General features: G+C 38.7%; 1 protein-coding gene across 4 annotated transcripts; it reads left to right on the forward strand.

Annotated features, from left to right (window-relative positions):
- Window positions 1–923: 923 nt before the first annotated feature.
- Window positions 924–13,746, forward strand: BUB3 (BUB3 mitotic checkpoint protein; the record flags this gene model as incomplete). Of its 4 annotated transcripts, none has more annotated exons than XM_084526309.1 (9): window positions 924–958; window positions 1,205–1,317; window positions 3,276–3,470; window positions 4,295–4,364; window positions 5,708–5,859; window positions 8,938–9,096; window positions 10,554–10,731; window positions 11,100–11,316; window positions 13,354–13,746. In XM_084526309.1, the coding sequence occupies exons 2-9, from the start codon at window positions 1,309–1,311 to the stop codon at window positions 13,361–13,363; spliced, it is 990 nt and encodes a 329-aa protein (XP_084382435.1). In that variant the 5' UTR covers window positions 924–958; window positions 1,205–1,308. The 4 variants fall into 4 exon arrangements, with proteins under 4 accessions (XP_084382435.1, XP_084382436.1, XP_084382438.1 ...); XM_084526310.1 differs by having other exon boundaries at window positions 929–953; XM_084526312.1 differs by lacking the exon at window positions 924–958 and having other exon boundaries at window positions 1,046–1,317.
- Window positions 13,747–16,968: the final 3,222 nt, after the last annotated feature.

Raw genomic sequence — 16,968 nt, forward strand, 5'->3', positions numbered from 1 at the left:
CCCTGGGGGAGCTCGGAGAGGGGCGAAATGGGGGGCCCCGACGGGGCGCAAGCAGCCTGACGGCTCCTGTGTGTGCCCCCCCTCCCCTCCCTCTCTCCGCCGTCCTGCCACTTGAAAAGAAAATTAATTATTAAAAACTAAAAAAAAAAAAAAAAAAACACTAAAAAAAAAAAAAGCGTTATTTCAGATCTGTACATATTTTTAAAGGAAATAAAACGTTTTAAGCCTCGTTTGTAAATTTGCCAGCTCCCGGCCGCGTGTTTCCGAAGCGCTGGTGGTGGGGGGGTGTGGGGGGGCACCGGGCACGACTTGGGGGGGAAAGGGGGGAAAAAAAAAAACAAAAAATGAACAAAAAATAGAGAAATAAATGAAAAAAAGGCCGGAGGAAGAGAGGAGGTGAAGGGGTGGCCAAGGGGTGGAAGTGAGAAGGGACGAGGGGTGCTTCTTTCCCTATGGAGATCAATATTGTAAGCTGCTAATCCTGGCCTGTAAAGCTCATAAATATCGCAAAAAATATCGAAAATACGGGAAAAACAGTAAATATCGCAACAAATATGGCGAATATCGTTAAAATATCGTAAATGCATTGAGAAAGAGCATAGAAATCGTAAGAAAATCTCTGAATATCGTAAGAAAACTCGTAAATATCGCAGGAAATATTATAGATATGGTAAGAAATATCATAAATATGGTAAGACATATCGTAAATATCGCAAATATCGGCTCGGGGCGGGGGGCCGCGGCCCTACTTTCTGTCCCCACCCCCCCCCGCTGATCTCTCCCCCTAATGGGGCCGGGCCGGGCGGACCACCCCCCCGCGGACTACACTCCCCAGCATGCCCCGCGGCGGGGCGCCGCGCCGCGCGCGCTTCCGCCTTTCGAATCGGCCAATGGGGAGGGGCCGGCGGCGGCGCGCGTGCGCAGAGCGGCGGCGGCGGCGGCAGTTGCAGGCGGTGAGGTGAGGGGCGGGAGGCAGCGGGGCCGGGACCGGGCCGCGGGGGCCGGGGAGGGGGCGCCGGGGCCGGGGGTGGGTTCGGGGGCCTCGGGGGTGGGCTCCGGGCTTCGGGGCTCATCCCGAGCCCTGGTGGCGGCCGCCGGGTCCGGTCGCGGCGCTGTGGAGGCGGAGCGGCCGCCGCGGCCTGCGCAGGGCCGGTCCCGGCCGCCCGCCCCCCCCCCCCCCCCTCACCCCGCTCGTTCCCCGCAGGTCCCGAGCAGCGCCCGGGCACCGGCAGCGCCACAGCCACAGCCACAGCGCCTCGCAGCTGCACGAGGGAGCGGCCGCGGAGGCGGCGAGAGGAGCCCGGCACTATGAAAACGGTACCGGGGGCACGGGGGGGCCCTGAGGGGCTCTGGGGGGCTGTGGGGGGGGGGGTTCCGTGCGCTGTGTGTGTAATGCCGGTGTTAGGAACCGGCTGCTGTGCTCGGGGTGTGGGTCGGGGTTCAGTTGGGGTGTGGGGGGCGCGGTGCTCCGTGGAGATCAGCCCCTGAATAAGCTGCGGTCCTGAAACCCGTGCGATTTGTGTGTGGTTTCTGTAAAGGTGGGTGACAGGTAGGGTATCTTTGCGTTCTGATGTTGTTAATTTACCGTTTTTTCTGGATTAAAAATAGCTCCAGGGTCTCTCGTGTCTCTTTACATTCTGTATCGCTGCTTTTTGTTTGCTTTATGGGTGGTTTGTAACTGTTGTAGCAGACACCTCAAACACTCGTTTCTTAAATTTTCTGTTGAGTAGACGAGGCTTTTAGCGTGTCCAATAAAGTCCTCCCAGTCCCTGATTCCTTTAGTTTTTGTGTCTTTGTGCATCCACCTGAAATTATCACCGATGTACATTTAATTGCTCAAACGGTAACAAAGATGCTGATGAATCCTTTACTAGAGTTTAAATATCAGTATGTGCACTGGGTTCTCCAGATGTGTGTCTTTCAGCCAAGTACTTCCACAACAGAGCTGAAAAAGGGATTAGGAACGTAGTTTTTATTTCCTGTTCTTAAGAGTGCTTATGCTCACACTTCATGTTTGAATGTTTGAGTAGTTGTAGTGTGGGTTTCTGCATGTGTTTTTTTTTTTTTCTTTTGAAGGATGTCTTTACTAAAGTTTCCCCTCAGGAATTTTTTGTAGTGTAAGAATGTACAGTGCTTATGTTACTGTACAGCTTGATGGCTGTTGCTGGCAGTCACAGTGTGCTACATTTGAACCTCATCTTATTTCACCTACTCAGTCTCTCTTCATTTTCATTCTCAAAATCTCACCTCTGCATTTTGTACACAGAAAGCCAGGAGTGATAGTGTTACAGAAAGTCAGAGCTAATTCACTTCTCTGCCCTTTTTGAGAAAAGCAAATGTGCTGTTAAGGCCTTAGAAAGCGTTAAAAAAGGTTTGGAGGCTTTGTTGGTGTGCGTGTAACGAACAGTTTCTTCATCCAGAGCATTTGTAAGGTTTGCACTGTCTTACCAGCTGATAGTTGCTGCTTGTAGCCTCAGCTCTACTTGTTTTTTTTTTTGTGTGTATAACTAACTAGTCCTGTGAACTGTGTGATGATTACCTTTAGAGTCGTTGATCTGTCAGTACATTTTTGATCTGTTTTTCCTATTACATCACGTTTACGTATTTGCTCTGCATTTTGGTATCCCATGAAGCATAGTTTTCCTCTATTATATTACTTTTTTTTTTTTTAAATCTATCTTAGACAGAAAAAATCTTAAAGCTATTCAGTAGAAGTATTTTGTAGCAACTAAGGAAGCTGAAGTACTGGAAGGTTACAGAAAACCAGAAACTATTTGACATTTTATCCAATTGCAGTTCTTGGAAGATCAGGAAGTCACATGGAATCAGGAACACTTTTTTTTGAGTTTTCAAATCAGATTCTTTCCTGCCTGCACGTTGTTTTTAAAACTTCCTCAGTCTCAGAATAATTTATAAATACTTTAAAAAATATATAACTGCCTAGACAGTGTAGTGGGAGTGGGAATATGTGGCGATAATCTAGATTTATAGGTAAACAGTACAAAAAGCTTATGATTATTACTCTATAGTGTATTTGGTATTTAAATTTTAAAGTTTTTCTTATGGGGAGGAATTCATTGAGGTATTAGACAGTGATAAGCATCTTCAATTTTGTGACTTTGTGAGCAGTCTGTGTGTTCTGCACTTTGTGTAAAGACTAAGAAACTTTCCAGCATTCCTTTAAAGTAGCTTTAAGATGTGTCTGTAAGCTAGCTAACTCTCTGGGCTTATTTTCTTGTTTCCACTAAAATGTATCTGCGCTTTACTGTCTTCAGATGACAGGATCAAACGAGTTCAAGCTAAATCAAACTCCAGATGATGGCATTTCATCAGTCAAGTTCAGTCCAAATACATCCCAGTTTCTGCTCGTGTCGTCCTGGGACACCACTGTCCGTCTCTATGATGTTCCTGCCAACACCATGCGGCTCAAATACCAACATTCAGGGGCTGTCCTTGACTGCGCCTTTTATGTAAGTGCATGCTATTTTATTTTATAAATCTACTGTGCACATGTTAAATTGTTAGTCCATGAAATTAAAGGCATACTTCCTACCTGAAATCTAGGTCTAAAAGAATAGTTTGCTTCTGCTGATTATTCTTTTAACAAACATGTTTGTTCTAAATATACGTTTCCTGCGAAGGATGCAGGCTCACAAATAATTTACTTCTCATAGAAGTGGCAGATAAAAGTAAGTTCAGCTGGTTTATGCTGTTTTTCCAATGATGTGGTAAATTGTTTGTGTGTTTCTTAGAGTAGTATGTACCCAGAAATCATTGTTCACGCTGAATGCCCACAGCCAATTACTCTTATTTTTTTAACCTTCTCATACTGGACTGTTTTGGAAACACAGCATTGTTCCAAATGAGCCATTTACCAAACACTTGTTTCTGTATTTTTAATGTGTGGGTCTTGAAATATGTTTCAGAATGTTTCTTTAGTTAATCAGTGGCATTGTTTTCGCTTATTATTATGTATAATAACATGAAATGGAGTGTTTCAAATAGCATGTGTGTTTTTTCTTGCTCTGTATTGTGGCATGTCTTCCAGTGACTTCATCTTTGTGTTACTGAATGTTGTAAGGATCAATTTAATTTTTTAACTGTGCTTTGTTCACTTAACATTTTGTCACATAGCTAGAATCACACCGTGGGTCAACACACAGGTTCTCACATGGTTTATAGTTTCACAAAAATCTTGCAAACAAGTCCTTTTTTGAATGTGCCTAGGCGATTAAATGTACAGCGGCCAAGAGAAACGTAGTGCATGTCATAAGGTGAATTTTTTGCTTAATAGGATCCTACCCATGCCTGGAGTGGAGGATTAGATCAGCAACTGAAAATGCACGATCTAAACACGGACCAAGGTGAGCAGATTGAATTTTGTAAATGGTCTCTTTGAAACAACTGACCTGAGCTTCAGATTGACACACTTCCAAGAATGAAATGTTTCTTTTTTTTTTTTAAGAGAGATACTTGCTTTAAGCAGTAGCTGTTTAGTTATTTATTAATAGTCCTCTTGCTTTAAGTTGTCATTGTGCTCAGGAGTCACGCAGCCCTTTCTGATTGCCATGGTAAATCTGTCAAGGGCACTGAACAAGGCAGTGTTTCTTACTGTGTAATTGAAGATTGTGCTGTAACACCTTTAACAGAAGGGCTGGAACTAAACATTCCTAGTGATTAATACTAATTGAGGCATTTTGCATATGTTTTTCTTCTTTTTTTTTTTTTCCTACCTAATTTTAAGATGAAAATGGAAAGGAAGGAAACAGTTAAATACTCATCCTGCTGATGGTTCCTGGCATTTCCTTCCTAGTGCCATCTAGCAGGATGGCAGGGTTTGGTGCTTTGCCAGAAAGTTGGGTAGGTGCTTGTTAGAGGACATCTTGAATGGGATTTCTGATTATTGCATCCTGCTTTGCTGTAGGCCGTTGTGTCTCACATCTGGGCAATTAGCTGAGCTGTCCTAAAACTGAGCGTGTTATTTTTTAAAGGCTTGTAGTTAGACAAAATGGCAGAGAGAACTTAAAGCTTTTGCTTTGTCAGACTTCATGACCTTATATTACATTCTTCTCTAGCAAAGCACAGTGCCTCATTCTTGAAAAATATGGAGCTAGTTTGTCTAACTTCTTTCTGTGTGTAAATGCGTGAAAGAGAAAAGCGCTTATCAGCCTGATACAAATCTAGTTGCTAGAACTAGCCAATAGCCAGGCTTCACAACTTGTGTGCAAAGTAAAGTAACAAAATAAAAAGGTAATTTTAGTCTAGGTGACTTATCAGAGATGTTTATATTTACCACAAATTAATAAAAATATTAAATCACTTTATTTTTGCCATAACATTAGTATATACACAAGTTTAAATTGTTTTCTATGTTAGTGTCTGCGTCACAAGTGGTGATATTTGATACTGGATACTAAACTCTACTTCTGAAGATCTTTGTGTGGCTGCCTAAAATTCTTAATATCCTTTCATAACATAAAGAGACATAAGTTTAAATTTAACTTTTCTGTTGTTTGCAATAGTTGTAATTCTGAAGATTGAAACATCTTTAAAGCAGCTCCTAGCATTTCACTATATCCATGGGAATGCCAGAAAATAGCACTTTTGTCCTGCAGTAATGTGTATTTTTAAAAATTTATTTTAAAAAGTCTTTATGCTCACTGCTTGTGGAGCCAATGAAGTTACTCTAAGTTGTATTTTCTTACAGAAAACCTTGTTGGTGGCCATGATGCACCTATCCGATGTGTTGAATATTGCCCAGAAGTGAATGTCATGGTGACTGGAAGCTGGGATCAAACAGTTAAGCTGTGGGATCCCAGAACACCTTGTAATGCAGGAACCTTCTCTCAACCAGAAAAGGTATGGATTGGATACTGCGTCCCAGGTAAAGCGTTCAGTAATATATCCAGGGAGTGGTTGTCGTACAGGTAACCATACAAGGCTTGCTCTTAAACTGAGCTCAATTTGAAAAGTTACTTCTAAATGTAGAAGTAAATTTGAAAAGTTTAGAAGTAACTTTTCAAATATGTAAACTGGCATATAAATGTTGCATTTAAATACTAATATTCAGAATATGTTACAATTTTAGATTAAGGCTTTATGCTTTCATCAATAGGAGCGAAACTTAATTCTTTGCACTCTGGATAGAAAAAATCTTACAATTTAAAACAAGTTTGAGGAGAGAAATCCTAACAAAAACAGCATGTGAAATTGAGGCAACCATTGATATTCTTGTCTTACCTTGTTAATGGTTGGCTTGACTGTTGTCATGTGCACTCAGTGATTTCCTTAAGCATCAACTCTTTTGGACATAAGGTCCTGGCAGTAATCAAGTCCAGTTGCTCTGAAATGTATGTAGAGGTACAGTAGGAAGGTGTGTGTTTTTCCTGAATTAAAATTTTAGTTTCTGACTAGTACTCAGAAGTTGAATTGTAATTGCTTGTATTGTAATTTACCTGTCATTGCAATAATGTCTAGTAAATTCAGACATTCATCCAGTATTAAAATCCTCTGTGCTGAGGAGAGACAAAGAGAAGTAAAATATATTTTCTTAAACTTTTTTTTTTAATGCCAATACGGTTTGCTAATCTTTATACTACTTATAGTAGTGTCACTGAAAGAATTATAGAAAAAAATTCCTGCCTTTCTCCTAGCTTGTGAAACATAGTTTGTCTTGCTGGTTAATTTTGCATGTGAATATTTTCTGCCTATACCTTTTTAAAATTTTATTGAGCTCTGTCACAATGTACTGTCAAGTGATAGGAGCCATCCTTACGATCCCTGTTGCATCTAAATAGCTATTACTTTTGTCACAACATAGCTGAATCTACTTCTGGCAAGACCTTTGTTCAGAATAAAGTAATTGCATTATTTCTAGTTTTGATTTATAGTTGTATGTAGCATGTAAAGAACTGTGATGAATTGCCGACAGAATATCGTATAACGGACAGCCACAGTGAATCAAGCTGCTTATTGGCTCAGCGAGGTTCATTATGTCATTTTTTTAATACTGCCTTTGATAAATGTGTACACCTACTCAACTGCATGACAATGGTTTCATTTGATTGATGATTGTGTGGTGTAGAAAGAATACTCGCTGTACAGGTGTGACATCAGTTTGTAAAGAAGATTTAAGATATTTAATGTTCTTCTTTGCCTTTGTTTCTGTACGTGTGTACAAACACTTTGTTTATATGATAACATGTTTGGATAAATTTTTCATCAACAGCAAGGGAGATCTGAAAATGTTAGTGTTTAACTACTATTAGCTTAAAGTCTGTTTTATATATTAAATGGGATTTGGCAATTGGGGTCATCAGAAATTCTAGGCTACTCTTACACAAGCATTTACGACATCTCTTATCTTCAGACATCAGTCTTGAGAGGGAAATTCAATAATTGCAGTTTGTTTAGAGCAGTAATGCAAGCCTAGTGAATGTAGATTGGCTAAGGGGAGGGATTTTTTTTGCACATGTGGACCTGTCAGGTAGCTGATAGCTTCATATTTTTTTTAACTTATAAATTAATTGCCAAAAATGTTTATAGTACACCAAGAAACAAATTGTTTTTTCTAATATGTTGGTGTGGACTTACCAGAACCAAATAGCTTTATTGGACTTTATCAGAAAATCAGAAAATGAAACTATGTGCTTGAGTTAAATTGTATGAGTACATGCCAAAGATAAATCGAATCCTGGCAGGATACCAGATCTTTTATGCTTTTCATTCTTCTTCAGAGGTATATACAGTATCTGTTGCCTATGTATTCAGCTGCATTAGATCACTTTTGAAAAGCTTGCCCTGATAGCCTGCTCTTGTGAGCAGCTCAGTGGCAGGGCAGCTGGGAGTAGCTGGATTCCATCTTGCTTGTGTATCAACAATTTGTTGTTTGGTAGTACGGAGTTTTTGACTATTTTTTTTTAAACTTAGATTAACAACATCACAAGTAAGAGTTAGGAATTGAATGATTTATATGCTGGATATTTTAATGAGAACTTTGAAAAATAAAAATTAGAACCTCTGCGCCAATTTTTGGAGTAGAGCAAAAATTCCAAGATGTGGATTGCTTTTTTTTTAAGGGTGTCAAGCATATTTCTTCAGTCAATTTCACTTAGCTTTACTGAAGTACACAAACTACCATTTTTTAATAAATTATTTGCAATTTATTTCTCTTTATTAACATGAAATACAGTTTGAAGTATTCTGTCTAAAAAGAAACAATTTCTAGATAAAGGAAAAACAAATGTGGTTTTATAGGACTAAATTACACCGTCATGATTGGATAGTGGATAATGCAAGAGGTGCATATCGAGCAAAGATAAAATCTGCACCTTCCTTTTCACCCATTACTTTGTACATATCATCTTCTTGCATTGAATTATCCAGTACATTTAATACTTAAATAATTTTTTAGGAAAACTCAAATAATACATATTTCCCTTGTGAATTGTACATATATTCTTCTGTACACATGTAGCATTTAGAATGTAATATCCACAAAAAGAAGAAATCTCATGAGTGGAATGTTGTTTAGATATCAGAGTCTCCAGGTTGGTAATGTAATGAATGTGCTTGAAATTTAGAGTTTTACAGGTGCATATTCACTTCTTTTTTTGTTGATGTTGCTTTTGTAAATTAGTCTTACGGAGTATGATGCTGCATTGGGTTTGGTTTTAAGATATGTGCTAGGTGTAGAATTAAAGGTGTAAGATTTTGAAGTGCTACATCTGCTTTTTAATAAGTAACTAACTGCACACTACTACAGTTTGTTCCAAATTTGTGTTATAAATTGAAGCAAAAGGGAAATCTAGAGCCACACGCTTCATTGCACATGTTACTTGTTTCCTGTATTGCATGTTGCTGACATCTTATTGTGTATAATGAACAATGGATATCCAGACTAATAAATGTTAAATACTGTCATTTTCTTCTGAAAAGGTGTACACGCTTTCTGTGTCTGGAGACAGACTAATTGTGGGGACTGCAGGTCGGAGAGTGCTGGTGTGGGATTTGCGGAACATGGGCTACGTTCAGCAGCGAAGAGAATCAAGTCTGAAGTATCAGACCCGCTGTATCAGAGCGTTTCCAAATAAGCAGGTATGAGAACCATCTCAGCAATTATATTTCTGTGGCATGTTCTTCAGGAAAAATGGTGACTTATCTCTTTTAAGCTTACTGGTTCTCTCATTTTAAAAATACTTCTGGTCTTCAAATTTCATAATCCAGTTTGAAGGAAAGAAAATGGTGTTCAGACTCCTTGCTCCAGGTAAACTTTTTGGAAGTATAGCATAACTTTGAAATGTTTGCCACTGACTTACCAGCACATTATTTTTACCTTTTCTCAGTTTTTGTCTCCTTTTTCAAATTGCTTATTTAATGCATTACGATGCTGATACATAGTCTTCCAAATTAAAAAAAAAAAACAAACACAACCAAACAAAAAACCCCAAATCCACACAAAGTTGCAGTAGAAAAGGTGAAGACAGACTTTGCTCAGCAACCTTTATGCATTGTAGCCCTAGGTTCTTCAACAGGATGTGAACAGAGGCAGGGTTAAAACTAGATGAATGTGAATTTTTTTTTTTGAATTTTCTCACGTCTGACTGTGTCATGCACTTAAGTATCCATGTTCTGTTATCTAGGGCAAATTGTACAATTTAGCTGATCGTAGAGCTGTTCCATGCAGGTTAGCATGGCGTATCTGTGGTATTTCTAGCTTTTTTTTTTTTTTTTTTTTTTTTTTTTTAAGTAAAGCAAGATCTGCTTTTTCTGGCAAAAGCAAGAACTAATTTAGAAGAGAGTTTTCCAATTTCCATGATTCCGGTACAGACACTGGGAGACCTAGTTACTTGTTCTTGAACTGGCATGAACACTCCTTGCATTTTCAGTTCCAGTTGTAGTAAAACAAATTGATCTTCCAGATTATATTGTGCTGTGGATTTTGAAGAAGCTTGCTGTAGCTAGATAGCATTATAATCCTTTTTCTGAAAAGATCGCTTATGGGCTTGAGTCAGAAGTTATAATAAAAACATCAAGTTGCTCTAAGGGGCTGTAAGGAACTGGATGCGTGGACACCCTTATAATCAGTGTCACCAACAATACTATTGTAACTTCGAGCATTTAGTTTAATGCTCTGAATTTAATGTAATTCTGAAACTAAATAGTCAGAGTATTTATAATATTTAAGATATTTAGGCCCTGGAGGATAGGTGGACAAATTTTTGGAAGGCTTTTAACTGTTAATGTTTTTCCCCCATAGCAACTTGCATTTGGATCTGCAGGGGTAATTAAAATCCTCACCATGAGCTTAAACTTAGGGTACAATAAAAATCCTTTGGAAAGCTTTCTGCATTACTTCTCAAAAGCAGATTCTATGGCTGATTCCATGGATCTGTGGTAACAAAATAAACCACTTGTTATACACTATTTACGTGTATATTTAAGACTATTTATGTGTCACTTATTTGAATTTAGAGGGTTATAAGGTAAGTTGTATGGCAGTCTTTTTTCTATTTACTGAATTCTAATATGCATATGTCAATTTTCTTTGGTAGGGTTATGTTTTGAGTTCTATTGAAGGTCGTGTTGCAGTGGAATATTTGGATCCAAGTCCAGAAATACAGAAGAAGAAATATGCATTCAAATGTCATCGTTTGAAGGAGAACAATATTGAGCAGATTTATCCAGTTAATGCTATTTCTTTCCATAACGTCCACAACACGTTTGCTACAGGTAGAGTAGATATTCTTTTTTTTTTTTTTTTTTTTTGTAACGCTTGCTTCAATTCCTATAGTTCTGATTTACCAGGCCTTTACTTCATATGCCTTATTTTTTAAGCCTTTGAATTGTATTCTTGCTTTGAGCATTTAATTTTTAAATTGTTTGATGTAGTGGGAGTTAATTCCTTTAACAGACATCAGGAAGTAGTCATTGTGCTCTCTACTAAATAATGTGACTGTATAATCCTGTGTTTTGACAGAGTAAGTCTGTGTAGTTTTATTTTTTTTCTTTAGTGTATCATTACTCTTTTTTTCTTTACTGTGTCTCTACTGCCATTCTCTCAATTAACATTTTAAAAAACTGTAAATGATATTTTTCAGGCGGTTCTGATGGATTTGTAAATATTTGGGATCCATTTAATAAAAAGCGTCTGTGTCAGTTCCATCGGTATCCCACGAGCATAGCATCACTTGCCTTCAGCAATGATGGAACTACCCTTGCAATAGCTTCTTCATATATGTATGAAATGGATGACATTGAACATCCTGAAGATGGTATCTATATTCGCCAAGTGACAGATGCAGAAACAAAACCTAAGTGAGTATGCTTCACCTGTATTTGAGCCTTTCTGAGCATTCATCCCAAGATTTATTAATTTTCCTAAATTCATGAATAGCATTATTGATGCCAGTAGATAGTGCAGCTTGACAGTAGGGTTGGTTTTGATTTTATCTTGTTCGCCCAAGCTTTCAATATCCGTAGGTTGATAGACGTCTGATGGATAAAATTGTGCCTAGTTGTTTAGTAGGAGAAGAATGTCAAACTCTTATCCTTTCTGAATAGGTGCTATTATATGAAGCTGTGGAGTTATTGCTAGCTCATTGCTTCAAGAATTAAGTGAAGAATTCAAGAATAATTTATTTGAGTAAATGTTACAGTGTTTGGATATTTGGAACTTAGAATTAATGAAATCTTTAGACGCTGAGTATGCACCTAGCTGCCTCAGTCAGAAGTGAATCTAGCTACTGTGCTGGGAAGGTTGTGTAAAATCAAGGAACAGCTTTCTCGATTCCTGTGTATTGGAGTTGGCTGCAGCCCTCTGATAACACACTTTTCTATCATTGTTGCTGTCAAAATGGGGCAAACTGATTGATGGAGGTAAAAGGTTTCTGTTAAGCTTTTTTTGGAATGAGCGTTACGTAGAAAAAATGCCACCACGGTGCAGAATTACACTGCTTTTCATTATGCTAGTGCAGGATAGGTATTTTTATTTTTAAATTCCTGTGGTTTGTTACTGTTTTTGTTCTGTTTCAGTGCCCAAACCATCTTACGCTTTATCTGGTTGTCTCTGTTATCATAAGTAGCTACATCAGTAGCCGTGCATAAGTGATCAAAGTTCTTTAATTTAAAACCAGGAACATTTTCCCCCCTTCCCCCAGTGACTTGCATATTGCTTCAGAGCAGCCATTTTCTCGCTGTAGAGATGTGAGGTGAAAGTTACAGAGGAATAAACACACCATCTCTACCTTGGAGATGTTTGTTTTAAAATGGCTTTGATAGTCAAGGAAAAATTGAATTCATAACCATTCCAGTGTTTATTTCTTTGGCTTCCTCATGTAAAATAAATTCAAAGGTGATTTTTCAGAGTCATGTTAAAGATCAGGTTCTATTTGTTACATACATTTGGGAGGATTTCAGCAAAAAAGAGGTGATGCAAGAATACTTGCTGCTGTTGGGCTTGTAATAGTAAGAGCTGCTTTCAGTTATTTTTGTTCATTGCTAGTTATGGTTGCTAATTCTGTAGATGCTTCATTCTGCCGTATGAGGAGGTTAATCTACAATTAAACAATATTTCCTCTTGGCCCTCCATTATTTTCTGAAACAGATGGTTCATCATTTCCTGGGCTGTTAAACACAGCAAGGTTAAGGTTAGACTCTTGGGAATCAGCTAGTTTTGAATCTTATTAGGCTGTAGAAGGAAAACTAATAAGAATACTCCTTAATATCATTTTGTGACTGTAAACAATTATTTATTAGCAAACAATTGATCCCAGAAGGGCAAATTGTTTGAGTCAGTAATGAGCTGAGAAAAGACAGAACATATCTGTGTATTTGGAAAATAATTGTAACGTAATTGCAATGCATTTAGACAGGCATCTTTTTGGACCTGTTTCTATCTTTAAATGAATTTCTGAAAACATTAACAAGGTTTATATGCTTTTCTGACATTTATAAGTTGCTTGTGCCAACCTTAGGGCACTAAGAATGATGCATATATTTAAATGTTGCAGTAGTGTCTCATCTCTGTTTTGCTCTAAAAATAAGTTACTTAACACAGAAGGCTAGTAGTTTTAGTTGTTTCATAGTGATTTTTTTTTTTTGCATATTAAGTCAAATCACTTAACGTTTCTGCACAATGAATTGTTAAATGCATCAGGATGGTGCCATATGATATAAAGAAAACTTGGCAAGGTCAGGCTTTTGATTACCAATACAATACCTAATAATTTAGTACAGTCTATATATCTCTGCATTTTAAACATATTTCTGCATTTTAAAATGTTGAATGTTTTACCTCCTTATGATTACTCTGAAAATTGCTTGCTGAAATGCATTTTTTTTTTTAAATTTCAGGTCTACTTAGACTTCTGGTGATCTTTCTTCTCTACAAAAGAGCTGCCCACCTGCTAACAAGACTGAGCTAAAAGAGTAGAAGTGGGAAGAACAGTCTATGTGCTGAAGCTATTTTTGACGAAGAAATTTTTGCTTGTATGCTGTACTGTGTCCTAGTCCATTGTTACTTTCCTGCTTATAATTGTTTTCTTTATGTGCTGTCTTGTCGCTGAAGTAGTTCAGAACTGTAGGCAACTTTGCATATACCTTTCTACAACTCACTGCATCTTGTAGTACCATTTTTATGAAAATTTGCAATTGTCTTATTATTGCTCAATAAATATACTTAGGTTTTTGAAAATATTTTGTGTAATCTTTTTATGAAGTATGCATTAAAGCCAAACCTTTAACCTACCAGTATTCTCAAGTTCTAGATATTTCTTATGGTAAATTTCTTAACCTTTCACATTTGTCTAGTGAGACAAACTGGGATTACCTTCCTTCCCTGGGGATTTTGGCTCTCTAGAGAGTGTTTTCACAGGGCCATGAATTTGCGTTAGGAGTAAGTAGCAGGTTGTCTCAATGGCTTGATTAGTACTGGAGAACCATCAACTATTTCTGGAGGAAAGAACTGAAACACATGATACTTCTGGTTGTTTTCTTTTTATTTTTCTCTTCACGTACTACATAAAAGCCTAAAATTAATGATGCTTGGGAAAAATTGAGGGTAGAGGGAAACAAATGGGGAATTTCCACCTACAGTGGAGAGGTCTGCTCCAAGTCTGCCGGTCTGACCTGGTAGCTCAGCATTTATGGAGCATCACAAGTGGAAAGGTAGAAAAGAAACGGGTAAGAATGGATCTGAAAACCATGCAAGTGTGCTGTTTCCCTCCGTGTCTCATTTGCTACACGGTAAGAAGTCTAATCTGTAATCAAAATAGCAAGATCATAGGCAGATCAAAATGTGACTCCTACACGAGGCTTATCAAAGATGATCAAGGTGTGGGTATTTTGGAAAAGAATGGTCATTAGATTCATGCTACATTTCCAGTTTCTTCTGTTCTGAGATATCAGTGCCTGTATAGCCAGTGGGAGTACTTTATTACCTGCAAGAAAACAAACTTGTCAACAGAAAGAGTAACAGATCATTCCAAAGAAGGTGGTGAGGGAGAGGAAGCCGGACTTTGTACAGAAAGCTAACAAGCTTGAGCTGTTAGCAGGTAGAGATAGTAAATGAGTTGTGTGTGGAATGTGTTCTAGTTTGTCATGAGCTAGAGATGAATTCCTTGATAGTATCAACTGCTTGTGATGGGTTTGAAAACAAAGATCTTTTCTTCCTGAATTAAAATGACCTCTCTACAGTAGTGCCCAGTCTCTGCTCTGCTAGATGTGCACCATCCCTATTTCTTCCAGTTTTCATTGGCTTTTTTGCATTGAGGGTTAATGACTACAGGATGCTGGGCAAAGGTTAAACGCCTGATGTCAGCTTGGGGAGTGATAGTATCTTGGTGTGTTTTAATTTTTATTTATTGATTTTTTGGGAGGAATGGGATGATGCTTTGGGTCTGGGACCTAAACATGGGAACAGAATTATATTGCAGAACACAGGACTGAGCCTACAGAAAAAGGAATTCTGATGATACTTAAAAGCACAACGGTGAACTTGCTTGTGGAAAAGAGAGAGACCTGAAATGAAGATGGGCCCAAATAAGTAAAGTGGGGTGGCAGAATTAGGCTGGAAATAATGAAAAGGTGGTTTTCATGCGAAGAAGGGAATATATGAAACAGAGAGGGGGCAGAAGTGTTTATTAAGCACAGGAAACGAAGTCACACCTAAAGAAAGTAGGGGAAAAAAGAATGAGGGGAGGAATTCCAAATAGTTTGGCTAACAATGTAGACCTGTAATGGAACATGAGGAAATGATACCACCTGTGCAATTTTTCATTGGTAAGCATCAGGGAAAAAACAACAAAAAAACCTTTTATTAATGACACACTAAGGACTGCATGCTTCCGCCATGGACAAAGGTAGTCTTAAGTACGTAGGAGGAGAGAGATTGGATTTAACTATGTTTTGGCTTAAAAATGGTAGGAGAATTTGTTGTGGTGTGTTGGTGTTTGATGTAGTTAGAGCCTGTAGATAGCAGTGAGGCAACCTGGCATACAAGGAGAGAAACAGGAGTTGGTGAGGGATACAGTTGTCCCTGGCCCAACTAGGTATATGTGCTGTTAGAATACAGATTTTTTTTTTTTTGGTGAGATTAATCTTCCTTTTTTTAAAGCTGTCTTCTAGAACCACGGGTCAAGGCAAAGGTTCATAAGGCAGAAAAATCCTGGCACAAATCTTTGGGGACCTGTGCGACAAGCAGCTGAACAGAGAGGGTGTACTGACTCTTGATCAGAGGAATTGAGATCTAAAAAAGCTCCTTAAGTCATTGCTTTTCGCCGTGTAGAGGGCCATACAGAAAACATGGAGTCACAGCCATCATTCTGATAGAGTCATCAATCACCGTTGACTGCTTGCAGGAAAAAATATCACGGCTTGTCTCTCACGAGAGCCTCGTAACAGTGGTATTAGAAGCCAAGTGGCTCCTGTGCCCTGAGCGTTACAAAAGTGTGCTGGTAAGTGTACTTTTTCTGTGGGCCAGTACTTCAAAATAATCAGTGTGTGGTTACTCTACGTAGGTCTGTAGCTCTGCCACATCTCCAGTGTGATGTTCTGTGCTGCCGCTGCAATTATAATAAATATGTGTAAAAAGATGTGTCCTTTAGATGTGTGTTTTCCCAAGCAAAACCAGTCCCTGCCCTGAGCTCAACTATCTCAACACAAAAACTTGAGCAATGCCATCGAGAATGACCTTTGTGGAGCTGTGTAGGTATCACGACCTCCGTCCTGCTCAACTGTCTCATGCCTCTGTAAGCACCCAGCAGTTTTTGCTGCCTTGAGAAAACGGAGGGTTTTCTTCAGCTGGAGTCGTGCAGTCACCGTGTTCGGCAGTAATTCACTTGGTGCATCTGTGAAGATAGAAACAGCCAGTTTTGGGGCATCTACTGTCGGATGCTTTTGCAAATGCTGGCCTAAATGACACGTCCACCAGCCGTGATTGGTATTAGCGGTCTGGAGCAGAACCTACTTCTTTTGACTAGCAGACATCTGCTCTGGTGATTACACCATTAGCTGCTTTTATGTTGTTTAGTATAATCACAACCACAACGCCAGTAATTTTTTAGTCAATATGCAACTGATATGACTTGTAGTCCTCCCGCAAGGTGGCTTTTGCTCTGAAATGCGACAGGCTTCTTTGTTCAAAATAATATTTAAGTGATGCTTTATAATACATTCAGTTATGCAGAATTTGGAAATATAAAGTCAAATACTGGACTCTCCTGGTTACTCTTATAACTAATATGCTAAAGAGACGTCCTGCGAAATGCCTTATGCTCTAAGTGTGTGTGGCTCTTTTACACTGTATCACACATTTTCCTATAGATAAAAAGGCATGAATGCGCTAAGGCATGATAGCAACACGGGCGATGTAATAGGTCTTCAGAGTCTCCTGTGATTACCTGCAAAGTGGAAGGGAATAAACTGTTCTCCCTGTCCACTGGGACCGGGACGAGGCATAATGAGCTTAAA

This window comes from Aythya ferina (assembly GCF_964211825.1).
Source record: "Aythya ferina genome assembly, chromosome: 7".
Classification (NCBI taxonomy): domain Eukaryota; kingdom Metazoa; phylum Chordata; class Aves; order Anseriformes; family Anatidae; genus Aythya; species Aythya ferina.